This window comes from Nerophis lumbriciformis, linkage group LG18 (genome assembly GCF_033978685.3).
Source record: "Nerophis lumbriciformis linkage group LG18, RoL_Nlum_v2.1, whole genome shotgun sequence".
Classification (NCBI taxonomy): Eukaryota; Metazoa; Chordata; class Actinopteri; order Syngnathiformes; family Syngnathidae; genus Nerophis; species Nerophis lumbriciformis.
In genome coordinates this window covers 4,584,053-4,610,000 of record NC_084565.2, presented here as the reverse complement: position 1 = coordinate 4,610,000, position 25,948 = coordinate 4,584,053, and the positions used below count along the sequence as shown (strand labels likewise).

The 25,948-nt window shown below is 36.7% G+C and overlaps 1 protein-coding gene across 2 annotated transcripts in view; it reads right to left on the bottom strand.

Annotated features, from left to right (window-relative positions):
* prdm5 (PR domain containing 5) overlaps nt 1–25,948 on the bottom strand; it is a 143,628-nt gene that overhangs the window by 109,763 nt on the left and 7,917 nt on the right. For both annotated transcript variants that reach the window (XR_009817025.2, XM_072915061.1), the window contains exons 3-5: nt 11,043–11,165; nt 3,567–3,735; nt 3,323–3,500 (exon numbers count right to left, since the gene is read on the bottom strand). Coding sequence is in view for 1 of the 2 variants with exons in the window: in XM_072915061.1 (XP_072771162.1) it covers nt 3,323–3,500; nt 3,567–3,735; nt 11,043–11,165 (470 nt within the window). In the remaining variant the exon portion in view is untranslated. The remainder of the gene's footprint in view (nt 1–3,322; nt 3,501–3,566; nt 3,736–11,042; nt 11,166–25,948) is intronic.

The following is a 25,948-nucleotide window of genomic DNA, read 5'->3' as shown; positions in this document are numbered from 1 at the left end:
ACAACACAAACTATGTCAGAACACAAACTATGTCAGAATACAAACTATGTCACAACACAAACTGTCACGACACAAACTATGTCACAACACAAACTATGCCACAACACAAACTATGTCACAACACAAACTATGTCACAACACAAACTATGCCACAACACAAATTATGTCAGAATACAAACTATGTCACAACACAAACTATGTCACAACACAAACTATGTCACAACACAAACTGTCACGACACAAACTATGTCACAACACAAACTATGCCACAACACAAAATATGTCAGAATACAAACTATGCCACAACACAAATTATGTCAGAATACAAACTATGTCACAACACAAACTAGGTCACAACACAAACTATGTCACAACACAAACTATGTCACAAAAAACTACTTCACGACACAAACTATGTCACAACACAAACTATGTCACAACACAAACTGTCACAACACAAACTGTCACAACACAAACTATGTCACAACACAAACTATGTCAGAATACAAAATGTCACAACACAAACTATGTCACAACACAAACTATGCCACAACACAAATTATGTCACAACACAAACTATGTCACGACATAAACTATGTCACGACATAAACTATGTCACAACACAAATTATGTCACAACACAAACTATGTCACGACATAAACTATGTCACGACATAAACTATGTCACAACACAAATTATGTCACAACACAAACTATGTCACAACACAAATTATGTCACAACACAAACTATGTCACAACATAAACTATGTCACAACACAAATTATGTCACAACACAAACTATGTCACGACATAAACTATGTCACGACATAAACTATGTCACGACACAAATTATGTCACAACACAAACTATGTCACGACATAAACTATGTCACAACACAAATTATGTCACAACACAAACTATGTCACGACATAAACTATGTCACAACACAAATTATGTCACAACACAAACTGTGTCACAACACAAACTATGTCACAACACAAATTATGTCACAACACAAACTGTCACAACACAAACTATTTTACAACACAAACTATGCCACAACGCAAACTATTTCAAAACACAAACTATGTCACAACACAAACTATGTCACAACACAAACTATGTCAGAATACAAACTATGTCACAACACAAACTGTCACGACACAAACTATGTCACAACACAAACTATGCCACAACACAAACTATGTCACAACACAAACTATGTCACAACACAAACTATGCCACAACAGAAATTATGTCAGAATACAAACTATGTCACAACACAAACTATGTCACAACACAAACTATGTCACAACACAAACTGTCACGACACAAACTATGTCACAACACAAACTATGCCACAACACAAAATATGTCAGAATACAAACTATGCCACAACACAAATTATGTCAGAATACAAACTATGTCACAACACAAAATATGTCACAACACAGACTATGTCACAAAAAACTACTTCACGACACAAACTATGTCACAACACAAACTATGTCACAACACAAACTGTCACAACACAAACTATGTCACAACACAAACTATGTCAGAATACAAAATGTCACAACACAAACTATGTCACAACACAAACTATGTCAGAACACAAACTACTTCACAACACAAACTATGTCACAACACAAACTACTTCACAACTCAAACTATGTCACAACACAAACTATGCTACAACACAAACTATGTCACAACACAAACTATGTCACAACACAAACTATGTCAGAATACAAACTGTCACAACACAAACTATGTCACAACAAAAACTACTTCACAACACAAACTATGTCACAACACAAATTACTTCACAACACAAAGCATGTCACAACACAAACTATGTCACAACACAAACTACTTCACAACACAAACTATTTTACAACACAGTTATATGTCACAACACAAACTATGTCACAACACGAACTATGTCACAACACAAATTATGTCACAACACAAACTACTTCACAAAACAAACTGTCACAACACAAACTACTTCACAACACAAACTATGTCACAACACAAACTACTTCACAACACAAACTGTTAGATCACAAACTGTCACAACACAAACTATGTCACAACACAAACTATGTCACAACACATACTATGTCAGAATACAAACTGTGTCACAACACAAACTATGTCACAACACAAACTATGTCACAACACAAACTATGTCACAGCACAAACTATGTCAGAATACAAACTGTGTCACAACACAAACTATGTCACAACACAAACTACTTCACACACAAACTATGTCACAACACAAACTATGTTACATCACAAACTATGTCACAACACAAACTATGTCACAACACAAACTATGTCAGAATACAAACTGTGTCACAACACAAACTATGTCACAACACAAACTATGTCATAACACAAACTATGTCACAACACAAACTACTTAACAAGACAAACTATGTCACAACACAAACTATGTCACAAGACAATCTACTTCACAACACAAACTATGTCACAACACAAACTACTTCACAACACAAACTATGTCAAAACACAAACTATGTCAGAATACAAACTATGTCACAACACAAACTATGTCAGAATACAAACTATGTCACAACACAAACTACTTCACAACACAAACTATGTCACGACACAAACTACTTCACAACACAAACTATGTTACATCACAAACTATGTCACAACACAAACTATGTCACAACACAAACTACATCCCAACACAAACTATGTCACAACACAAACTATGTCACAACACAAACTATGTCACAGCACAAACTATGTCAGAATACAAAGTGTGTCACAACACAAACTATGTCACAGCACAAACTACTTAACACACAAACTATGTCACAACACAAACTACTTCACAACACAAACTATGTCACAACACAAACTATGTCACAACACAAACTATGTCAGAATACAAACTGTGTCACAACACAAACTATGTCATAACACAAACTATGTCACAACACTAACTACTTCACAACACAAACTATGTCACAACACAAACTATGTCACAAGACAATCCACTTCACAACACAAACTATGTCAGAATACAAACTGTGTCACAACACAAACTATGTCACAACACAAACTACTTCACAACACAAACTATGTCAAAACACAAACTATGTCACAACACAAACTATGTCAGAATACAAACTATGTCACAACACAAACTACTTCACAACACAAACTACTTCACAACACAAACTACTTCACAACACAAACTATGTCCTAGCCTAAAAGTGTGTGGTTGACAGCAGAGGACATGAAAGTGAAAGTGAAAGTGGAGAAGAGACTGGACTCACTGGCGTTGCAGGGCTTGCTTGACAGGGAACTTCTTGCCACAGTTCCTGCACTTGAAGTCCTTGTCCTCGGTGCTGGGTCTCTGGTGCAGACTCTGCAGGTGGGCTGCCAGGATCTCCTCGCTGGGGAAGCTGCTCTCACACAGCAGACAGGGGTGGTCTTCCTTCTTGATGACCAGCTCTGGAGGACGTGACAGGACAGTGAGCAGATACCAGGACCGTGGAGGCGGTGGAAACAGGTGCGTACCCATTTCTAGAAGGTGCTTGGCCTCCTTGCTGCTCTCCTCCTCATCCTTGGTCGCCTCCTCCTCTTCCTCCTCCTCCTCCTCCTCCATGTCGCTGTCCAGGAAGCCAATCAGGAGCTCCGTGTCCGTCTCGATGTCGTCCACAGCCAGGTAGAAGATGTTCTCTCCATCCTGGGAGGCACCAGAAGCTTCCATCACACCATTTTGACTCATTTCATTCTTATAAACCTACAAATCATGGAGGCTGATACTTGGCGCCATCTTACATGTATGCTAACTTTTCCTGTAGAATGCAGTAGCATTTTGGCTCATTTCATTCTTAAAAACCGTGTATGGTGAGGCTTGTGTGCTGCTGACCTCTACTGCGGCTGTTGTGGTGGGGGGAGTTCTTCGAAGACCTCCTCAATCCCACCAGCACGTCTTCCTATGAGGAAGCAGTGCCTGGGGAATCTGTGGTGGGCTCTCCTATTTCTGGGGCTGAGGTTGCTGAGGTAGTTAAAAAGCTCCTCGGTGGCAAGGCCCCGGGGGTGGATGAGATCCGCCTGGAGTTCCTTAAGGCTCTGGATGCTGTGGGGCTGTCTTGGTTGACAAGACTCTGCAACATCGCGTGGACATCGGGGGCGGTACCTCTGGATTGGCAGACCGGGGTGGTGGTTCCTCTCTTTAAGAAGGGGAACCGGAGGGTGTGTTCCAACTATCGTAGGATCACACTCCTCAGCCTTCCCGGTAAGGTCTATTCAGGTGTACCGGAGAGGAGGCTACGCCGGATAATCGAACCTCGGATTCAGGAGGAACAGTGTGGTTTTCGTCCTGGTCGTGGAACTGTGGACCAGCTCTATACTCTCGGCAGGGTCCTTGAGGGTGCATGGGAGTTTGCCCAACCAGTCTACATGTGTTTTGTGGACTTGGAGAAGGCATTCGACCGTGTCCCTTGGGAAGTCCTGTGGAGAGTGCTCAGAGAGTATGGGGTATCGGACTGTCTGATTAAGGCGGTCCGCTCCCTGTATGATCAGTGTCAGAGCTTGGTCCGCGTTGCCGGCAGTAAGTCGGACACGTTTCCAGTGAGGGTTGGACTCCGCCAAGGCTGCCCTTTGTCACCCATTCTGTTCATAACTTTTATGGACAGAATTTCTAGGCGCAGTCAAGGCGTTGAGGGGATCCGGTTTGGTGGCTGCGGGATTAGGTCTCTGCTTTTTGCAGATGATGTGGTCCTGATGGCTTCATCTGGCCAGGATCTTCAGCTCTCACTGGATCGGTTCGCAGCCGAGTGTGAAGCGACTGGGATGGGAATCAGCACCTCCAAGTCCGAGTCCATGGTTCTCGCCTGGAAAAGGGTGGAGTGCCATCTCCGGGTTGGGGAGGAGCTCTTGCCCCAAGTGGAGGAGTTCAAGTACCTCAGAGTCTTGTTCACGAGTGAGGGAAGAGTGGATGGTGAGATCGACAGGCGGATCGGTGCGGCGTCTTCAGTAATGCGGACGCTGTATCGATCCGTTGTGGTGAAGAAGGAGCTGAGCTGGAAGGCAAAGCTCTCAATTTACCGGTCAATCTACGTTCCCATCCTCACCGATTCTGTTCATAACTTTTATGGACAGAATTTCTAGGCGCAGTCAGGGCGTTGAGGGGATCTGGTTTGGTGTCTGCAGGATTAGGTCTCTGCTTTTTGCAGATGATGTGGTCCTGATGGCTTAATCTGGCCAGGATCTTCAGCTCTCGCTAGATCGGTTCGCAGCCGAGTGTGAAGCGACTGGGATGAGAATCAGCACCTCCAAGTCAGAGTCCATGGTTCTCGCCTGGAAAGGGTGGAGTGCCATCTCCAAGTTGGAGAGGAGATCTTGCCCCAAGTGGAGGAGTTCAAGTACCTCGGAGTCTTGTTCACGAGTGAGGGAAGAGTGGATCGTGAGATCGACAGGCGGATCGGTGCGGCGTCTTCAGTAATGCGGACGTTGTATCGATCCGTTGTGGTGAAGAAGGAGCTGAGCCGGAAGGCAAAGCTCTCAATTTACCGGTCGATCTACGCTCCCATCCTCACCTATGGTCTTGAGCTTTGGGTTATGACCGAAAGGACAAGATCACGGGTACAAGCGGCCCAAATGAGTTTCCTCCGCCGGGTGGCGGGTCTCTCCCTTAGAGATAGGGTGAGAAGCTCTGCCATCCGGGGGGAGCTCAAAGTAAAGCCGCTGCTCCTCCACATGGAGAGGAGCCAGATGAGGTGGTTCGGGCATCAGGTCAGGATGCCACCCGAACGCCTCCCAAGGGAGGTGTTTAGGGCACGTCCGACAGATAGGAGGCCGCAAGGAAGACCCAGGACACGTTGGGAAGACTATGTCTCCCGGCTGGCCTGGGAACGCCTCGGGATCCCCCGGGAGGAGCTGGACGAAGTGGCTGGGGAGAGGGAAGTCTGGGCTTCCCTGCTTAACCCGACCTCGGATAAGCGGAAGAAGATGGATGGATTGCTAGATTCTTAAAAACTTAAAAATCTTGTATGCTGATACCTGGCGCCATTTTAGAAGTATGCTAACTTTTCCTGTTAGTATGCTAACGTTTTATGCTAGCTATTTGGCTAACTTTACATTTTAAACCTAAAAATCATGGATGTTAAAACTTGGCGCCATCTAATAAGTATGCTAACTTTTCTTGTGATTATGCTAATGTTAGCATGCTAGCCTTTTATGCTAGCATTTATACTCATTTTATTCCTATAAACCAAATAATCATGCATTTTGATACTTAGCACTTAGCGTATGCTAACTTTTCCTGTTAGCATGCTGATGTTAGCATGCTAACATTTTATGCCAGCATTTTTGCTCATTTCTTTTTATAAAACTAAAAATCATGAATTTTGATACTTGGCGCCATCTTACAAGTATTCAAACGTTTCCTAATGTTAGCATGCTATCGTTTTATGCCAGCATTTTTGATAATTTCATTCTTAAAAACTTAGAAATCATGGATGCTGATACTCGGCGCCATCTTACAAGTATGCTAACTTTTCCTGTTAGCAGGCTAATGTTAGCATGCTAATGCTTTATGCTAGCATTTTGGCTCATTTCATTCTTAAAAACTTAAAAATCTTGGATGCTGATACTTGGCGCCATTTTAGAAGTATGCTAACTTTTCCTGTTAGCATGCTAACGTTTTATGCTAGCTATTTGGCTAACTTTATATTTTAAACCTAAAAATCATGGATGTTAAAACTTGGCGCCATCTTATAAGTATGCTAACTGTTCTTGTGATTATAACAATGTTAGCATGTTAGCCTTTTATGCCAGCATTTATACTCATTTTATTCCTATAAACTAAATAATCATGGATTTTGATACTTAGCACTTAGCGTATGCTAACTTTTCCTTTTATGCCAGCATTTTTGCTTATTTCTTTTCTTAAACCTAAAAATCATGAATTTTGATACTTGGCGCCATCTTACAAGTATGCAAATTTTTCGTAATGTTAGCATGCTAACGTTTTATGCCAGCATTTTTGATGATTTCATTCTTAAAAACATCATGGATGCTGATACTTGGCGCCATATCTTACAAGTATGCTAACTTTTCCTGTTAGCATGCTAACACTTTATGCTAGCATTTTGGTTCATTTCACTTTTAAAAACTTAAAAATCATGGATGCTGATACTTGGCGCCATCTTACAAGTACAGTATGCTAACTTGTCCTGTTAGTATGTCAACTTTTCCTGTTAGCATGCTAACACTTTATGCTAGCATTTTGGCTCATTTCATTCTTAAAAACTTAAAAATCTTGGAAGCTGATTGTTAGCGCCAATTTAGAAGTATGCTAACTTTTCCTGTTAGCATGCTAACGTTTTATGCTAGCTATTTGGCTAACTTTATATTCTAAACCTAAAAATCATGGCTGTTAATACTTGGCGCCATCTACAAGTATGCTAGCTTTTCTTGCTAATGTTAGCATGCTAGCGTTTTATGCTAACATTTATACTCATTGTATTCCTAATAAACCAAATTATAATGGATTTCGATACTTAGCGTATGCTAACTTTTCCTGTTAGCATGCCAATGTTAACATGCTAACGTTTTATGCCAGCATTTTCGCTCATTTCGTTTTTAGAAACCTAAAAATCATGACTTTTGATACTTGGCGCCATCTTACAAGTATGCTCATTTTTCCTGTTGGCATGCTAATGTTAGCATGCTAACGTTTTATGCCAGCATATTTGATCATTTCATTCTTAAAAACTTAGCAATCGTGGATGCTTATACTTGGCGCCATCTTACAAGTATGCTAACTTTTCCTGTTAGCATGCTAATGTTAACATGCTAATGTTAGCGTGCTAATGCTTTATGCTAGCCGTTTTGCTCATTTCATTCTTAAAAACTTAAAAATCATGGATGCTGATACTTGCCCCCATCTTCCAAGTATGGTAACTATTCCTGTTAGCATGCTAACGTTTTACGCCAGTATTTTTGCTCATTTCGTTTTTATAAACCTAAAAAAAATCATGACTTTTGATACTTGGCGCCATCTTACAAGTATGCAAATTTTTCCTGTTGGCATGCTAATGTTGGTTTTATGCCAGCATTTTTGATCATTTAATTCTTAAAAACTTAGCAATCGTGGATGCTTATACTTGGCGCCATTTTACAAGTATGCTAACTTTTCCTGTTAGCATGCTAATGCTTTATGCTAGCCTTTTTTCTCATTTCATTCTTAAAAACTTAAAAATCATGGATGCTGATACTTGCCGCCATCTTCCAAGTATGTTAACTATTCCTGTTAGCATGCTAACGTTTTTATAAACCTAAAAAATCATGACTTTTGATACTTGGCGCCATCTTACAAGTATGCTAATTTTTCCTGTTGGCATGCTAATGTTGGTTTTATGCCAGCATGTTTGATCATTTCATTCTTAAAAACTTAGCAATCGTGGATGCTTATACTTGGCGCCATCTTACAAGGATGCTAACTTTTCCTGTTAGCAAGCTAATGTTAACATGCTAATGTTAGCATGCTAATGCTTTATGCTAGCATTTTTGCTCCTTTCATTCTTAAAAACTGAAAAATCATGGATGCTCATACTTGCCGCCATCTTCCAAGTATGGTAACTATTCCTGTTAGCATGCTAACGTTTTACGCCAGCATTTTTGCTCATTTCGTTTTTATAAACCTAAAAAAATCATGACTTTTGATACTTGGCGCCATCTTACAAGTATGTTAATTTTTCCTGTTGGCATGCTAATGTTGGTTTTATGCCAGCATTTTTTATCATTTAATTCTTAAAAACTTAGCAATCGTGGATGCTTATACTTGGCGCAATCTTACAAGTATGCTAACTTTTCCTGTAAGCATGCTAATGTTAACATGCTAATGTTAGCATGCTAATGCTTTATACTAGCATTTTTGCTCATTTCCTTCTTAAAAACTTAAAAATCATGGATGCTGATACTTACCGCCATCTTCCAAGTATGGTAACTATTCCTGTTAGCATGCTAACGTTTTACGCCAGCATTTTTGCTCATTTCGTTTTTATAAACCTAAAAAATCATGACTTTTGATACTTGGCGCCATCTTACAAGTATGCTCATTTTTCCTGTTGGCATGCTAATGTTGGTTTTATGCCAGCATTTTTGATCTTTTAATTCTTAAAAACTTAGCAATCGTGGATGCTTATACTTGGCGCCATCTTACAAGTATGCTAACTTTTCCTGTTAGCATGCTAATGTTAGCATGCTAATGCTTTATGCTAGCATTTTTGCTCATTTCCTTCTTAAAAACTTAAAAATCATGGATGTTGATACTTGCCGCCATCTTCCAAGTATGGTAACTATTCCTGTTAGCATGCTAACGTTTTACGCTAGCTATTTGGCTAAATTTATATTCTAAACCTAAAAGTCATGGCTGTTAATACTTGGCGCCATCTACAAGTATGCTAGCTTTTCTTGTGATCATGCTAATGTTAGCATGCTAGCGTTTTATGCTAGCATTTATACTCATTGTATTCCTCATAAACCAAATTATCATGGATTTCGATACTTAGCGTATGCTAACTTTTCCTGTTAGCATGCCAATGTTAACATGCTAACGTTTTATGCCAGCATTTTTGCTCATTTCGTTTTTATAAACCTAAAAAAATCATGACTTTTGATACTTGGCGCCATCTTACAAGTATGCTAATTTTTCCTGTTGGCATGCTAATGTTGGTTTTATGCCAGCATTTTTGATCATTTAATTCTTAAAAACTTAGCAATCGTGGATGCTTATACTTGGCGCCATCTTACAAGTATGCTAACTTTTCCTGTTAGCATGTTAATGCTTTATGCTAGCCTTTTTGCTCATTTCATTCTTAAAAACTTAAAAATCATGGATGCTGATACTTGCCGCCATCTTCCAAGTATGTTAACTATTCCTGTTAGCATGCTAACATTTTTATAAACCTAAAAAATCATGGCTTTTGATACTTGGCGCCATCTTACAAGTATGCTAATTTTTCCTGTTGGCATGCTAATGTTGGTTTTATGCCAGCATTTTTGATCATTTAATTCTTAAAAACTTAGCAATCGTGGATGCTTATACTTGGCGCCATCTTACAAGTATGCTAACTTTTCCTGTTAGCATGCTAATGTTAACATGCTAATGTTAGCATGCTAATGCTTTATGCTAGCATTTTTGCTCATTTCATTCTTAAAAACTTAAAAATCATGGATGCTGATACTTGCCGCCATCTTCCAAGTATGGTAACTATTCCAGTTAGCATGCTAACGTTTTACGCCAGCATTTTTGCTCATTTCGTTTTTATAAACCTAAAAAATCATGAATTTTGATACCTGGCGCCATCTTACAAGTATGATTACATTTCCTGTTAGCATGCTAACAGCTAATGCTAGTATGCTAACATTTTATGCTAACATTTTAGCTGACTTTATACATCTAAACCTAAAAAGCATGGATGCTGATACCTGGCGTCATGTTACAAGTATGCTAACTTTTCCTGTTAGCATGCTAATGTTTAACATTAGCATTATTTATGATCTAGAATTCACTTTTAGCAAGTTTGAGACCAAGCAGAAGCAGTCGTCGGCTCAGTGTGTCAATAATAAAAGCGAAAGCTAGCATTAGCTCACTGCTATCAACGCGCCGGTAAAATAATCTGTCTGCGTTAGCGCTTATAATAACAATATCACTCATATTTGGCATGTAAATGGAGTATTGTTGGTGCTCTCTGGATGTTTTTAGAGACTATTAAGGTGAGTGTTGACTCAACTGTTAAACATTTATTTACCATTTTGACTGCATAAAAAAGCTTAGCATTTGTGTTGTTTTACATAAAGATTGTGAACGATAAACAGCACATCTCTTTACAATGTTTACAAATTTCCAGTATGACTGCTCTAATAATATGGCCATTTTTTGATGTGTATTTACGCTCACATTGTAAATACAATTGGATATGTTTAATGGCTACAATGAAACGTATAAAGGCTCCTTTGTCCACTGGAGAGGACATGTACCTGAATGGCCGCCAGGTTCTTCTGCTCCTGCGAAGGTGCCTGGTGGACGAAGCGCAGCCAGTTGGCGTAGCGCGGGTTGCTGGCGTCCAGGATGTAGAGAACATCCCCCTTGCTGCCGCGGACCTGCAGGAGGGAAACACAACCATCAAGTCTCTTGCTCGCAGCCAGAAGGAGGAGATCTTTTATGAGGGCCACACCATCCAATATGGCCGCTGTGACAACAATAACACAACATTGGCACTGCTGATGCTGACAAATGACTGCAATACTCCACACAACCTTGTCTTCTGCTCCAAATACTGATATGAATGATTAGACACAATCACAGCAGGAAATGTTTCATTTTAGTTGTCACAACACAAACTATGTCACAACAAAAGCTATGTCACGACACAAACTATGTCACAACACAAACTATTTCACAACACAAGCTATGTCACAACAAAAGCTATGTCACGACACAAACTATGTCACAACACAAACTACGTTACAACACAAACTGCTTTACAACACAAAACTATGTAACAACACAAACTATATCACAACACAAACTATGTAACAACACAAACTATGTCATGATACAAACTATGTCATGACACAAACTATGTCACAACACAAACTATGTCACAACACAGACTATTTCATAACACAAACTAATTCACAACACAAACTATTTCACAACACAAACTATGTCTTAACACAAACGACTTCACAACACAAAACTATGTAACAACACAAACTATATCACAACACAAACTATGTAACAACACAAACTATGTCATGATACAAACTATGTCACAACACAAACTATGTCATGACACAAACTATGTCACAACACAAACTATGTCACAACACAGACTATTTCATAACACAAACTAATTCACAACACAAACTATTTCACAACACAAACTATGTCTTAACACAAACGACTTTACAACACAAAACTATGTAACAACACAAACTATATCACAACACAAACTATGTAACAACACAAACTATGTCATGATACAAACTATGTCACAACACAAACTATGCCATGACACAAACTATGTCACAACACAAACTATGTCACAACACAGACTATTTCATAACACAAACTAATTCACAACACAAACTATTTCACAACACAAACTATGTCTTAACACAAACGACTTCACAACACAAAACTATGTAACAACACAAACTATATCACAACACAAACTATGTAACAACACAAACTATGTCTTAACACAAACTACTTCACAACACAAACTTTTTTACAACACAAACTATGTAACAACACAAACTATGTCACAAAACAAACTATTTCACAACACAAACTATTTCATAACACAAACTAATTCATAACACCAACTATTATAAAACACAAATTATGTCACAACACAACCTATATCACAACACAAACTACTTCACAACACAAACTATGTCACAACACAAACTTTGTCACTAAACTGTCAGACTACAAACTATTTCATAACACAAACTGTCACAACACAAACTATTTCACAACACAAACTATGTCTTAACACAAACTATTTTACAACACAAACTATGGAACAACACAAACTATGGAACAACACAAACTATGTCACAAAACAAACTATTTCACAACACAAACTATTTCATAACACAAACTAATTCATAACACCAACTATTATAAAACACAAACTATGTCACAACACAAACTATATAGAAACACCAACTACTTCACAACAAAAACAATGTCACAACACAAACTATGTCACAGCACAAACTTTCACAACACAAATTATGTCACAATACAAACTACATCACAACACAAACTACGTTACAACACAAACTACGTTAAAACACAAACTACTTTACAACACAAAACTATGTTACAACACAAACTACTTCACAACACAAACTTTGTCATAGCACAAACTATTTTACAACACAAACTATGTCATGGCACAAGCTATGTCACAACACAGACTATTTCATAACACAAACTAATTCACAACACAAACTATTTCACAACACAAACTATGTCTTAACACAAGCTATTTTACAACACAAACTATGTAACAACACAAACTATGTCACAAAACAAACTATTTCATAACACAAACTAATTCATAACACCAACTATTATAAAACACAAACTATGTCACAACACAACCTATATCACAACACAAACTACTTCACAACAAAAACTATGTCACAACACAAACTATGTCACAACACAAATTATGTCATCACACAAACTGTCACAACACAAACTATGTCACAACACAAACTATGTCACAACACAAACTATGTCACAACACAAACTTTGTCACTACACAAATGATGTCACCACACAAACTATGTCACAACACAAACTATGTCACAGCACAAACTATGTCACAACACAAACTATGTCACAACACAAACTATGTCACAACACAAACGTTGTCACTACACAAATGATGTCATCCCACAAACTGTCACAACACAAACTATGTCACAACACAAACGTTGTCACTACACAAATGATGTCATCCCACAAACTGTCACAACACAAACTATGTCACAACACAAACTGTCACAAAACAAACTATTTCATAACACAAACTATGTCACAACACAAACTGTCACAACACAAACTATGTCACAACACAAACTATTTCATAACACAAACTGTCACGACACAAACTGTCACAACACAAACTGTCACAACACAAACTATTTCACAACACAAACTATGTCTTAACACAAACTATGGAACAACACAAACTATGTCACAAAACAAACTATTTCACAACACAAACTATTTCATAACACAAACTAATTCATAACACCAACTATTATAAAACACAAACTATGTCACAGCAAAAACTTTCACAACACAAACTGTCACAACACAAACTTTGTCACTACACAAATGATGTCACCACACAAACTGTCACAACACAAACTATTTCATAACACAAACTATGTCACAACACAAACTATATCACAACACAAATTATGTCACAACACAAACTATTTCATAACACAAACTATTTCATAACACAAACTATGTCACAACACAAACTATGTCACAACACAAACTATGTCACGACACAAACGTTGTCACTACACAAATGATGTCATCCCACAAACTGTCACAACACAAACTATGTCACAACACAAACTATGTCACAACACAAACTATTTCATAACACAAACTATTTCATAACACAAACTATGTCACAACACACACTGTCTCAACACAAACTATGTCACAACACAAACGGTCACAACACAAACTGTCACAACACAAACTATGTCACAACACAACTGTCACAACACAAACTATGTCACAACACAAACTGTCACGATACACACTGTCACAACACAAACTATGTCACAACTAGAGATGCCGATAAATGCTTTAAAATGTAATATCGGAAATGATTGGTATCGGTTTCAAAAAGTAAAATGAATGACTTGTACAGAGCGGTACACGGACGTAGGGAGAAGTACAGAGCGGTACATGGACGTAGGGAGAAGTACAGAGCGGTACACGGACGTAGGGAGAAGTACAGAGCGGTACACGGACGTAGGGAGAAGTACAGAGCGGTACACGGACGTAGGGAGAAGTACAGAGCGGTACAAGGACGTAGGGAGAAGTACAGAGCGGTACACGGACGTAGGGAGAAGTACAGAGCGGTACACGGACGTAGGGAGAAGTACAGAGCGGTACACGGACGTAGGGAGAAGTACAGAGCGGTACACGGACGTAGGGAGAAGTACAGAGCGGTACACGGACGTAGGGAGAAGTACAGAGCGGTACACGGACGTAGGGAGAAGTACAGAGCGGTACATGGACGTAGGGAGAAGTACAGAGCGGTACACGGACGTAGGGAGAAGTACAGAGCGGTACACGGACGTAGGGAGAAGTACAGAGCGGTACACGGACGTAGGGAGAAGTACAGAGCGGTACACGGACGTAGGGAGAAGTACAGAGCGGTACACGGACGTAGGGAGAAGTACAGAGCGGTACACGGACGTAGGGAGAAGTACAGAGCGGTACAGGGACGTAGGGAGAAGTACAGAGCGGTACACGGACGTAGGGAGAAGTACAGAGCGGTACACGGACGTAGGGAGAAGTACAGAGCGGTACACGGACGTAGGGAGAAGTACAGAGCGGTACACGGACGTAGGGAGAAGTACAGAGCGGTACACGGACGTAGGGAGAAGTACAGAGCGGTACACGGACGTAGGGAGAAGTACAGAGCGGTACACGGACGTAGGGAGAAGTACAGAGCGGTACACGGACGTAGGGAGAAGTACAGAGCGGTACACGGACGTAGGGAGAAGTACAGAGCGGTACACGGACGTAGGGAGAAGTACAGAGCGGTACACGGACGTAGGGAGAAGTACAGAGCGGTGCATGGACGTAGGGAGAAGTACAGAGCGGTGCATGGACGTAGGGAGAAGTACAGAGCGGTGCATGGACGTAGGGAGAAGTACAGAGCGATGCATGGACGTAGGGAGAAGTACAGAGCGGTACACGGACGTAGGGAGAAGTACAGAGCGGTGCATGGACGTAGGGAGAAGTACAGAGCGGTACACGGACGTAGGGAGAAGTACAGAGCGGTACACGGACGTAGGGAGAAGTACAGAGCGGTGCATGGACGTAGGGAGAAGTACAGAGCGGTACATGGACGTAGGGAGAAGTACAGAGCGGTACACGGACATAGGGAGAAGTACAGAGCGGTACACGGACGTAGGGAGAAGTACAGAGCGGTACATGGACGTAGGGAGAAGTACAGAGCGGTACATGGACGTAGGGAGAAGTACAGAGCGGTACACGGACATAGGGAGAAGTACAGAGCGGTGCATGGACGTAGGGAGAAGTACAGAGCGGTACATGGACGTAGGGAGAAGTACAGAGCGGTACACGGACATAGGGAGAAGTACAGAGCGGTACACGGACGTAGGGAGAAGTACAGAGCGGTACATGGACGTAGGGAGAAGTACAGAGCGGTACATGGACGTAGGGAGAAGTACAGAGCAGTTGCGTCTCCCAGTCAGCAGTGCCTCCCCTCTCCCCTCTCCCCTCTCCCACACACAACACAGGAGTTGCAAGAGTGTATTGTTGCCGGTGCTGTAGCCGTGGCCAACAAGCCAGCTCTGACGGATAAAAAACTGACAATTTGCAATGACTGCAAAAAGTTGGTTATGCGAGGAGGAAAAGTTCAAGTTAAAGTAGCAATGATTGTCACACACACACTAGGTGTGGTGAAATTTGTACTCTGCATTTGACCCATCACCCTTGATCACCCCCTGGGAGGTGAGGGGAGCAGTGAGCAGCAGCAGTAACCGCGCCCAGGAATAATTTTTGGTGATTTAACCTCCAATACCAACTTTTGATGCTGAGTGCCAAGCAGGGAGGTAATGGCTCCCATTGTTATAGTCTTTGGTATGACTCGGCCGGGGTTTGAACTCACAACCTAGCGATCTCAGGGCCGACACTCTAACCACTAGGCAGGAACCAAGACGTCTTCCTTTAATACGTGCAATTTGATCTCCGAATACAAGCGGAAGATGGATGAAAAGCAAACAGCGAAAAAAGTAGTACCACACAGTTGTCGCAAAAAAACAAAAATACAACAAAAAACACCCCAAGGCGAAAGCCCACGTTGTGGTCAGGGACAACGCACCAATATGGCAAAAGCTACGATGGAGTTTGGTATGGCTAGTCTGCCCTGCATGGTGCACACTGTGCAGCTTGCAGTGAACGGACCCTCCCTGTCTCAACACAGCATTTCAGAAGCTCTGACTGACTGCTAGGCCACTTCAAGCACTCACCACCAGCATGCAGAACATTTGTTACTCATACAAACACGTTAGAGCAGGGCAGATTGAGCCCAGTTTATACTTCCCTGTTATACAGTATGCCAGGCAGTCTACTAAAGAAGGACTATGTTATTGTTTACTTTATTACTCTAGTATACTCTGGACTCAAGCTGTGTGCCTTCATTATTTTTGGAGCTGTTGTTTTGAGGTATGTTTTAAAAAAATAAAGAATAATGCACTTTCTTAGACTTAAGACTTTTTGAAAGTCAAACTATAGTATTTCCCATAGTTGTAGTGGGTCTCAGGATTATCTCAGGGAGAGCATGTCCCAAATTCCAAGCTGCTGTTTTGAGGCATGTTAAAACAAATAATGCACTTTGTGACTTCAATAATAAATATGGCAGTGCCATGTTGGCACTTTTTTACATAACTTGAGTTGATTTATTTTGGAAAATGCATCCAGCGGGGCATCACAACAAAATGAGGCATCATAATGTGTTAATTCCAAGACTGTATGTATCGGTATCGGTTGATATCGGAATCGGTAATTAAGAGTTGGACAATATCGGCATATCGGATATCGGCAAAAAAGCCATTATCGGACATCTCTAGTTAGCATGTAGCAAATAAGGAAACAATTACATTTTTCACATTTGATGTGAACATAAAGGCAACATTTAGTTAGCATTTTCCACACCTGACATGAACATAAAGACAATGTTTAGTTAGCATGTTCCAAATAAGGAAATAATTAAATTTTTCACACTTGATGTGAACATAAAGGCAACATTTAGTTAACATTTTTCACACTTGATGCAAATATAAAGACAATATTTAGTTAGCATGTAGCAAATAAGGAAATAATTACATTTTTCACACTTGACATGAACATAAAGACAACATTTAGTTAGCATGTTCCAAATAAGGAAATAATTTATTTTTTTTCCACTTGACGCGAACATAAAGACAACATTTAGTTAGCATGTTTCTAATGAGGAAAACATTACAATTTTCGCACTGGACGTGAACATATAGGCAAAATGTAGTTAGCATGTTCCAAATAAGGAAATAATTAAATTTTTCACACTTGACATGAACTTAAAGACAACATTTAGTTAGCATGTTCCAAATAAGGAAATAATTACATTTTTCACACTTGACATGAACATAAAGGCAACATTTAGTTAGCATGTTCCAAATGAGGAAATAATTAAATTTTTCACACTTGACGTGAACATAAAGGTTCCAAATGAGGAAACAATTTCATTTTTCCACACTTGACATGGCAATATTTAGTTAGCATGTTCCAAAAAAGGAAACAATTTTCATTTTTCACACTTGACATGAACATAAAGGCAACATTTAGTTAGCATGTTCCAAATAAGGAAATAATTATTATTTTTTACACTTGACGCGAATATAAAGACAACATTTAGTTAGCATGTTTCTAATGAGGAAAACATTACATTTTTCACACTGGACATGAACATAAAGGCAAAATGTAGTTAGCATGTTCCAAATAAGGAAATAATTAAATTTTTCACACTTGACATGAACTTAAAGACAACATTTAGTTAGCATGTTCCAAATAAGGAAATAATTACATTTTTCACACTTGACATGAACATAAAGGCAACATTTAGTTAGCATGTTCCAAATGAGGAAATAATTAAATTTTTCACACTTGACGTGAACATAAAGGTTCCAAATGAGGAAACAATTTCATTTTTCACACTTGACATGGCAACATTTAGTTAGCATGTTCCAAAAAAGGAAAAAAAATTCATTTTTCACACTTGACATGAACATAAAGACAACATTTAGTTAGCATGTTCCAAATAAGGAAATAATTTTTTTTTTTTTACACTTGACGCGAACATAAAGACAACATTTAGTTAGCATGTTTCTAATGAGGAAAACATTACAATTTTCGCACTGGACGTGAACATATAGGCAAAATGTAGTTAGCATGTTCCAAATAAGGAAATAATTAAATTTTTCACACTTGACATGAACTTAAAGACAACATTTAGTAAGCATGTTCTAAATAAATCAAATCAAATCAAATCAACTTTATTTATAAAGCACATTTAAAATTTACCACAGGGGTAGCCAAAGTGCTGTACAATGAACAGGTTAAAAGATAAAACAAGTACCGAGCAAACACAACACAACACAAACAGAACACGATAAAAAATAAATAATTAAAATAGAATTAATAAAAACATAAATAAGGAAATAATTACATTTTTCACACTTGATGTGAACATAAAGGCAACATTTAGTTAACATTTTTCACACTTGATGCAAACATAAAGACAATATTTAGTTAGCATGTAGCAAATAAGGAAATAATTACATTTTTCACACTTGACATGAACATAAAGGCAATATTTAGTTAGCATGTTCCAAATAAAGAAATAATTAATTTTTTTTACACTTGACGCGAACATAAAGACAACATTTAGTTAGCATGTTTCTAATGAGGAAAACATTACATTTTTCACACTGGACATGAACATAAAGGCAAAATGTAGTTAGCATGTTCCAAATAAGGAAATAATTAAATTTTTCACACTTGACATGAACTTAAAGACAACATTTAGTTAGCATGTTCCAAATAAGGAAATAATTACATTTTTCACACTTGACATGAACATAAAGGCAACATTTAGTTAGCATGTTCCAAATGAGGAAATAATTAAATTTTTCACACTTGACGTGAACATAAAGGTTCCAAATGAGGAAACAATTTCATTTTTCACACTTGACATGGCAACATTTAGTTAGCATGTTCCAAAAAAGGAAAAAAATTTCATTTTTCACACTTGACATGAACATAAAGACAACATTTAGTTAGCATGTTCCAAATAAGGAAATAATTTATTTTTTTTCCACTTGACGCGAACATAAAGACAACATTTAGTTAGCATGTTTCTAATGAGGAAAACATTACAATTTTCGCACTGGACGTGAACATATAGGCAAAATGTAGTTAGCATGTTCCAAATAAGGAAATAATTAAATTTTTCACACTTGACGTGAACATAAATGCAACATTTAGTTAACATTTTTCACACTTGACGCAAACATAGAGACAATATTTATTTAGCATGTAGCAAATAAGGAAATAATTACATTTTTCACACTTGACATGAACATAAAGACAACATTCAGTTAGCATGTTCCAAATAAGGGAATCATTTTTTTTTTTTACACTTGACGCGAACATAAAGACAACATTTAGTTAGCATGTTTCTAATGAGGAAAACATTACATTTTTCACACTGGACATGAACATAAAGGCAAAATGTAGTTAGCATGTTCCAAATAAGGAAATAATCAAATTTTTCACACTTGACATGAACTTAAAGACAACATTTAGTTAGCATGTTCCAAATAAGGAAATAATTACATTTTTCACACTTAACGTGAACATAAAGGCAACATTTAGTTAGCATGTTCCAAATGAGGAAATAATTAAATTTTTCACACTTGACGTGAACATAAAGGTTCCAAATGAGGAAACAATTTCATTTTTCACACTTGACATGGCAACATTTAGTTAGCATGTTCCAAAAAAGGAAAACATTTTCATTTTTCACACTTGACATGAACATAAAGACAACATTTAGTTAGCATGTTCCAAATAAGGAAATCATTTATTTTTTTTCCACTTGACGCGAACATAAAGACAACATTTAGTTAGCATGTTTCTAATGAGGAAAACATTACAATTTTCGCACTGGACGTGAACATATAGGCAAAATGTAGTTAGCATGTTCCAAATAAGGAAATAATTAAATTTTTCACACTTGACATGAACTTAAAGACAACATTTAGTTAGCATGTTCCAAATAAGGAAATCATTTATTTTTTTTCCACTTGACGCGAACATAAAGACAACATTTAGTTAGCATGTTTCTAATGAGGAAAACATTACAATTTTCGCACTGGACGTGAACATATAGGCAAAATGTAGTTAGCATGTTCCAAATAAGGAAATAATTAAATTTTTCACACTTGACATGAACTTAAAGACAACATTTAGTAAGCATGTTCTAAATAAATCAAATCAAATCAAATCAACTTTATTTATAAAGCACATTTAAAATTTACCACAGGGGTAGCCAAAGTGCTGTACAATGAACAGGTTAAAAGATAAAACAAGTACCGAGCAAACACAACACAACACAAACAGAACACGATAAAAAATAAATAATTAAAATAGAATTAATAAAAACATAAATAAGGAAATAATTACATTTTTCACACTTGATGTGAACATAAAGGCAACATTTAGTTAACATTTTTCACACTTGATGCAAACATAAAGACAATATTTAGTTAGCATGTAGCAAATAAGGAAATAATTACATTTTTCACACTTGACATGAACATAAAGGCAATATTTAGTTAGCATGTTCCAAATAAAGAAATAATTAATTTTTTTTACACTTGACGCGAACATAAAGACAACATTTAGTTAGCATGTTTCTAATGAGGAAAACATTACATTTTTCACACTGGACATGAACATAAAGGCAAAATGTAGTTAGCATGTTCCAAATAAGGAAATAATTAAATTTTTCACACTTGACATGAACTTAAAGACAACATTTAGTTAGCATGTTCCAAATAAGGAAATAATTACATTTTTCACACTTGACATGAACATAAAGGCAACATTTAGTTAGCATGTTCCAAATGAGGAAATAATTAAATTTTTCACACTTGACGTGAACATAAAGGTTCCAAATGAGGAAACAATTTCATTTTTCACACTTGACATGGCAACATTTAGTTAGCATGTTCCAAAAAAGGAAAAAAATTTCATTTTTCACACTTGACATGAACATAAAGACAACATTTAGTTAGCATGTTCCAAATAAGGAAATAATTTATTTTTTTTCCACTTGACGCGAACATAAAGACAACATTTAGTTAGCATGTTTCTAATGAGGAAAACATTACAATTTTCGCACTGGACGTGAACATATAGGCAAAATGTAGTTAGCATGTTCCAAATAAGGAAATAATTAAATTTTTCACACTTGACGTGAACATAAATGCAACATTTAGTTAACATTTTTCACACTTGACGCAAACATAGAGACAATATTTATTTAGCATGTAGCAAATAAGGAAATAATTACATTTTTCACACTTGACATGAACATAAAGACAACATTCAGTTAGCATGTTCCAAATAAGGGAATCATTTTTTTTTTTTACACTTGACGCGAACATAAAGACAACATTTAGTTAGCATGTTTCTAATGAGGAAAACATTACATTTTTCACACTGGACATGAACATAAAGGCAAAATGTAGTTAGCATGTTCCAAATAAGGAAATAATCAAATTTTTCACACTTGACATGAACTTAAAGACAACATTTAGTTAGCATGTTCCAAATAAGGAAATAATTACATTTTTCACACTTAACGTGAACATAAAGGCAACATTTAGTTAGCATGTTCCAAATGAGGAAATAATTAAATTTTTCACACTTGACGTGAACATAAAGGTTCCAAATGAGGAAACAATTTCATTTTTCACACTTGACATGGCAACATTTAGTTAGCATGTTCCAAAAAAGGAAAACATTTTCATTTTTCACACTTGACATGAACATAAAGACAACATTTAGTTAGCATGTTCCAAATAAGGAAATCATTTATTTTTTTTCCACTTGACGCGAACATAAAGACAACATTTAGTTAGCATGTTTCTAATGAGGAAAACATTACAATTTTCGCACTGGACGTGAACATATAGGCAAAATGTAGTTAGCATGTTCCAAATAAGGAAATAATTAAATTTTTCACACTTGACATGAACTTAAAGACAACATTTAGTTAGCATGTTCCAAATAAGGAAATCATTTATTTTTTTTCCACTTGACGCGAACATAAAGACAACATTTAGTTAGCATGTTTCTAATGAGGAAAACATTACAATTTTCGCACTGGACGTGAACATATAGGCAAAATGTAGTTAGCATGTTCCAAATAAGGAAATAATTAAATTTTTCACACTTGACATGAACTTAAAGACAACATTTAGTAAGCATGTTCTAAATAAATCAAATCAAATCAAATCAACTTTATTTATAAAGCACATTTAAAATTTACCACAGGGGTAGCCAAAGTGCTGTACAATGAACAGGTTAAAAGATAAAACAAGTACCGAGCAAACACAACACAACACAAACAGAACACGATAAAAAATAAATAATTAAAATAGAATTAATAAAAACATAAATAAGGAAATAATTACATTTTTCACACTTGATGTGAACATAAAGGCAACATTTAGTTAACATTTTTCACACTTGATGCAAACATAAAGACAATATTTAGTTAGCATGTAGCAAATAAGGAAATAATTACATTTTTCACACTTGACATGAACATAAAGGCAATATTTAGTTAGCATGTTCCAAATAAAGAAATAATTAATTTTTTTTACACTTGACGCGAACATAAAGACAACATTTAGTTAGCATGTTTCTAATGAGGAAAACATTACATTTTTCACACTGGACATGAACATAAAGGCAAAATGTAGTTAGCATGTTCCAAATAAGGAAATAATTAAATTTTTCACACTTGACATGAACTTAAAGACAACATTTAGTTAGCATGTTCCAAATAAGGAAATAATTAAATTTTTCACACTTGACATGAACATAAAGGCAACATTTAGTTAGCATGTTCCAAATGAAGAAATAATTAAATTTTTCACACTTGACGTGAACATAAAGGTTCCAAATGAGGAAACAATTTCATTTTTCACACTTGACATGGCAACATTTAGTTAGCATGTTCCAAAAAAGGAAAAAATTTTCATTTTTCACACTTGACATGAACATAAAGACATTTAGTTAGCATGTTCCAAATAAGGAAATAATTTTTTTTTTTTCCACTTGACGCGAACATAAAGACAACATTTAGTTAGCATGTTTCTAATGAGGAAAACATTACAATTTTCGCACTGGACGTGAACATATAGGCAAAATGTAGTTAGCATGTTCCAAATAAGGAAATAATTAAATTTTTCACACTTGACATGAACTTAAAGACAACATTTAGTTAGCATGTTCCAAATAAGGAAATAATTACATTTTTCACACTTAACGTGAACATAAAGGCAACATTTAGTTAGCATGTTCCAAATGAGGAAATAATTAAATTTTTCACACTTGACGTGAACATAAAGGTTCCAAATGAGGAAACAATTTCATTTTTCCACACTTGACATGGCAATATTTAGTTAGCATGTTCCAAAAAAGGAAACAATTTTCATTTTTCACACTTGACATGAACATAAAGACAACATTTAGTTAGCATGTTCCAAATAAGGAAATAATTATTTTTTTTTACACTTGACGCGAATATAAAGACAACATTTAGTTAGCATGTTTCTAATGAGGAAAACATTACAATTTTCGCACTGGACGTGAACATATAGGCAAAATGTAGTTAGCATGTTCCAAATAAGGAAATAATTAAATTTTTCACACTTGACATGAACTTAAAGACAACATTTAGTAAGCATGTTCTAAATAAATCAAATCAAATCAAATCAACTTTATTTATAAAGCACATTTAAAATTTACCACAGGGGTAGCCAAAGTGCTGTACAATGAACAGGTTAAAAGATAAAACAAGTACCGAGCAAACACAACACAACACAAACAGAACACGATAAAAAATAAATAATTAAAATAGAATTAATAAAAACATAAATAAGGAAATAATTACATTTTTTACACTTGATGTGAACATAAAGGCAACATTTAGTTAACATTTTTCACACTTGATGCAAACATAAAGACAATATTTAGTTAGCATGTAGCAAATAAGGAAATAATTACATTTTTCACACTTGACATGAACATAAAGGCAATATTTAGTTAGCATGTTCCAAATAAAGAAATAATTAATTTTTTTTACACTTGACGTGAACATAAAGACAACATTTAGTTAGCATGTTTCTAATGAGGAAAACATTACATTTTTCACACTGGACATGAACATAAAGGCAAAATGTAGTTAGCATGTTCCAAATAAGGAAATAATTAAATTTTTCACACTTGACATGAACTTAAAGACAACATTTAGTTAGCATGTTCCAAATAAGGAAATAATTACATTTTTCACACTTGACATGAACATAAAGGCAACATTTAGTTAGCATGTTCCAAATGAGGAAATAATTAAATTTTTCACACTTGACGTGAACATAAAGGTTCCAAATGAGGAAACAATTTCATTTTTCCACACTTGACATGGCAATATTTAGTTAGCATGTTCCAAAAAAGGAAACAATTTTCATTTTTCACACTTGACATGAACATAAAGGCAACATTTAGTTAGCATGTTCCAAATAAGGAAATAATTTTTTTTTTTTACACATGACGCGAATATAAAGACAACATTTAGTTAGCATGTTTCTAATGAGGAAAACATTCAATTTTTCACACTGGACGTGAACATATAGGCAAAATGTAGTTAGCATGTTCCAAATAAGGAAATAATTAAATTTTTCACACTTGACATGAACTTAAAGACAACATTTAGTTAGCATGTTCCAAATAAGGAAATAGTTACATTTTTCACACTTGACGTGAACATAAAGGTTCCAAATGAGGGCATAATTACATTTTTCACAATTGGCATGAACTTAAAGGCAACATTTAGTTAGCATTTTTCACACTTGATGTGAACATAAAGGTTCCAAAAAAGGGAATAATTACATTTTTCACACTTGACATAAACCTCAAAGGCAACATTTAGTTAGCATGTAGCAAATAAAAAAATAATTACATTTTTCACACTTGACATGAACATAAAGACAATATTTAGTTAGCATGTAGCAAATAAGGAAATAATCAAATTTATCACACTTGACACGAACATAAAGACAACATTTAGTCAACATTTTCAAAAAAAGGAAACAATAAAAATGTTCACACCTGACACGAACATATAGGCAACATTTAGTTAGCATGTTTCAAATAAGGAAATAATTACATTTTTCACACTTGACATGGTAACATTTAGTTAGCATGTTCCAAAGAAGGAAACAATTTTCATTTTTCACACTTG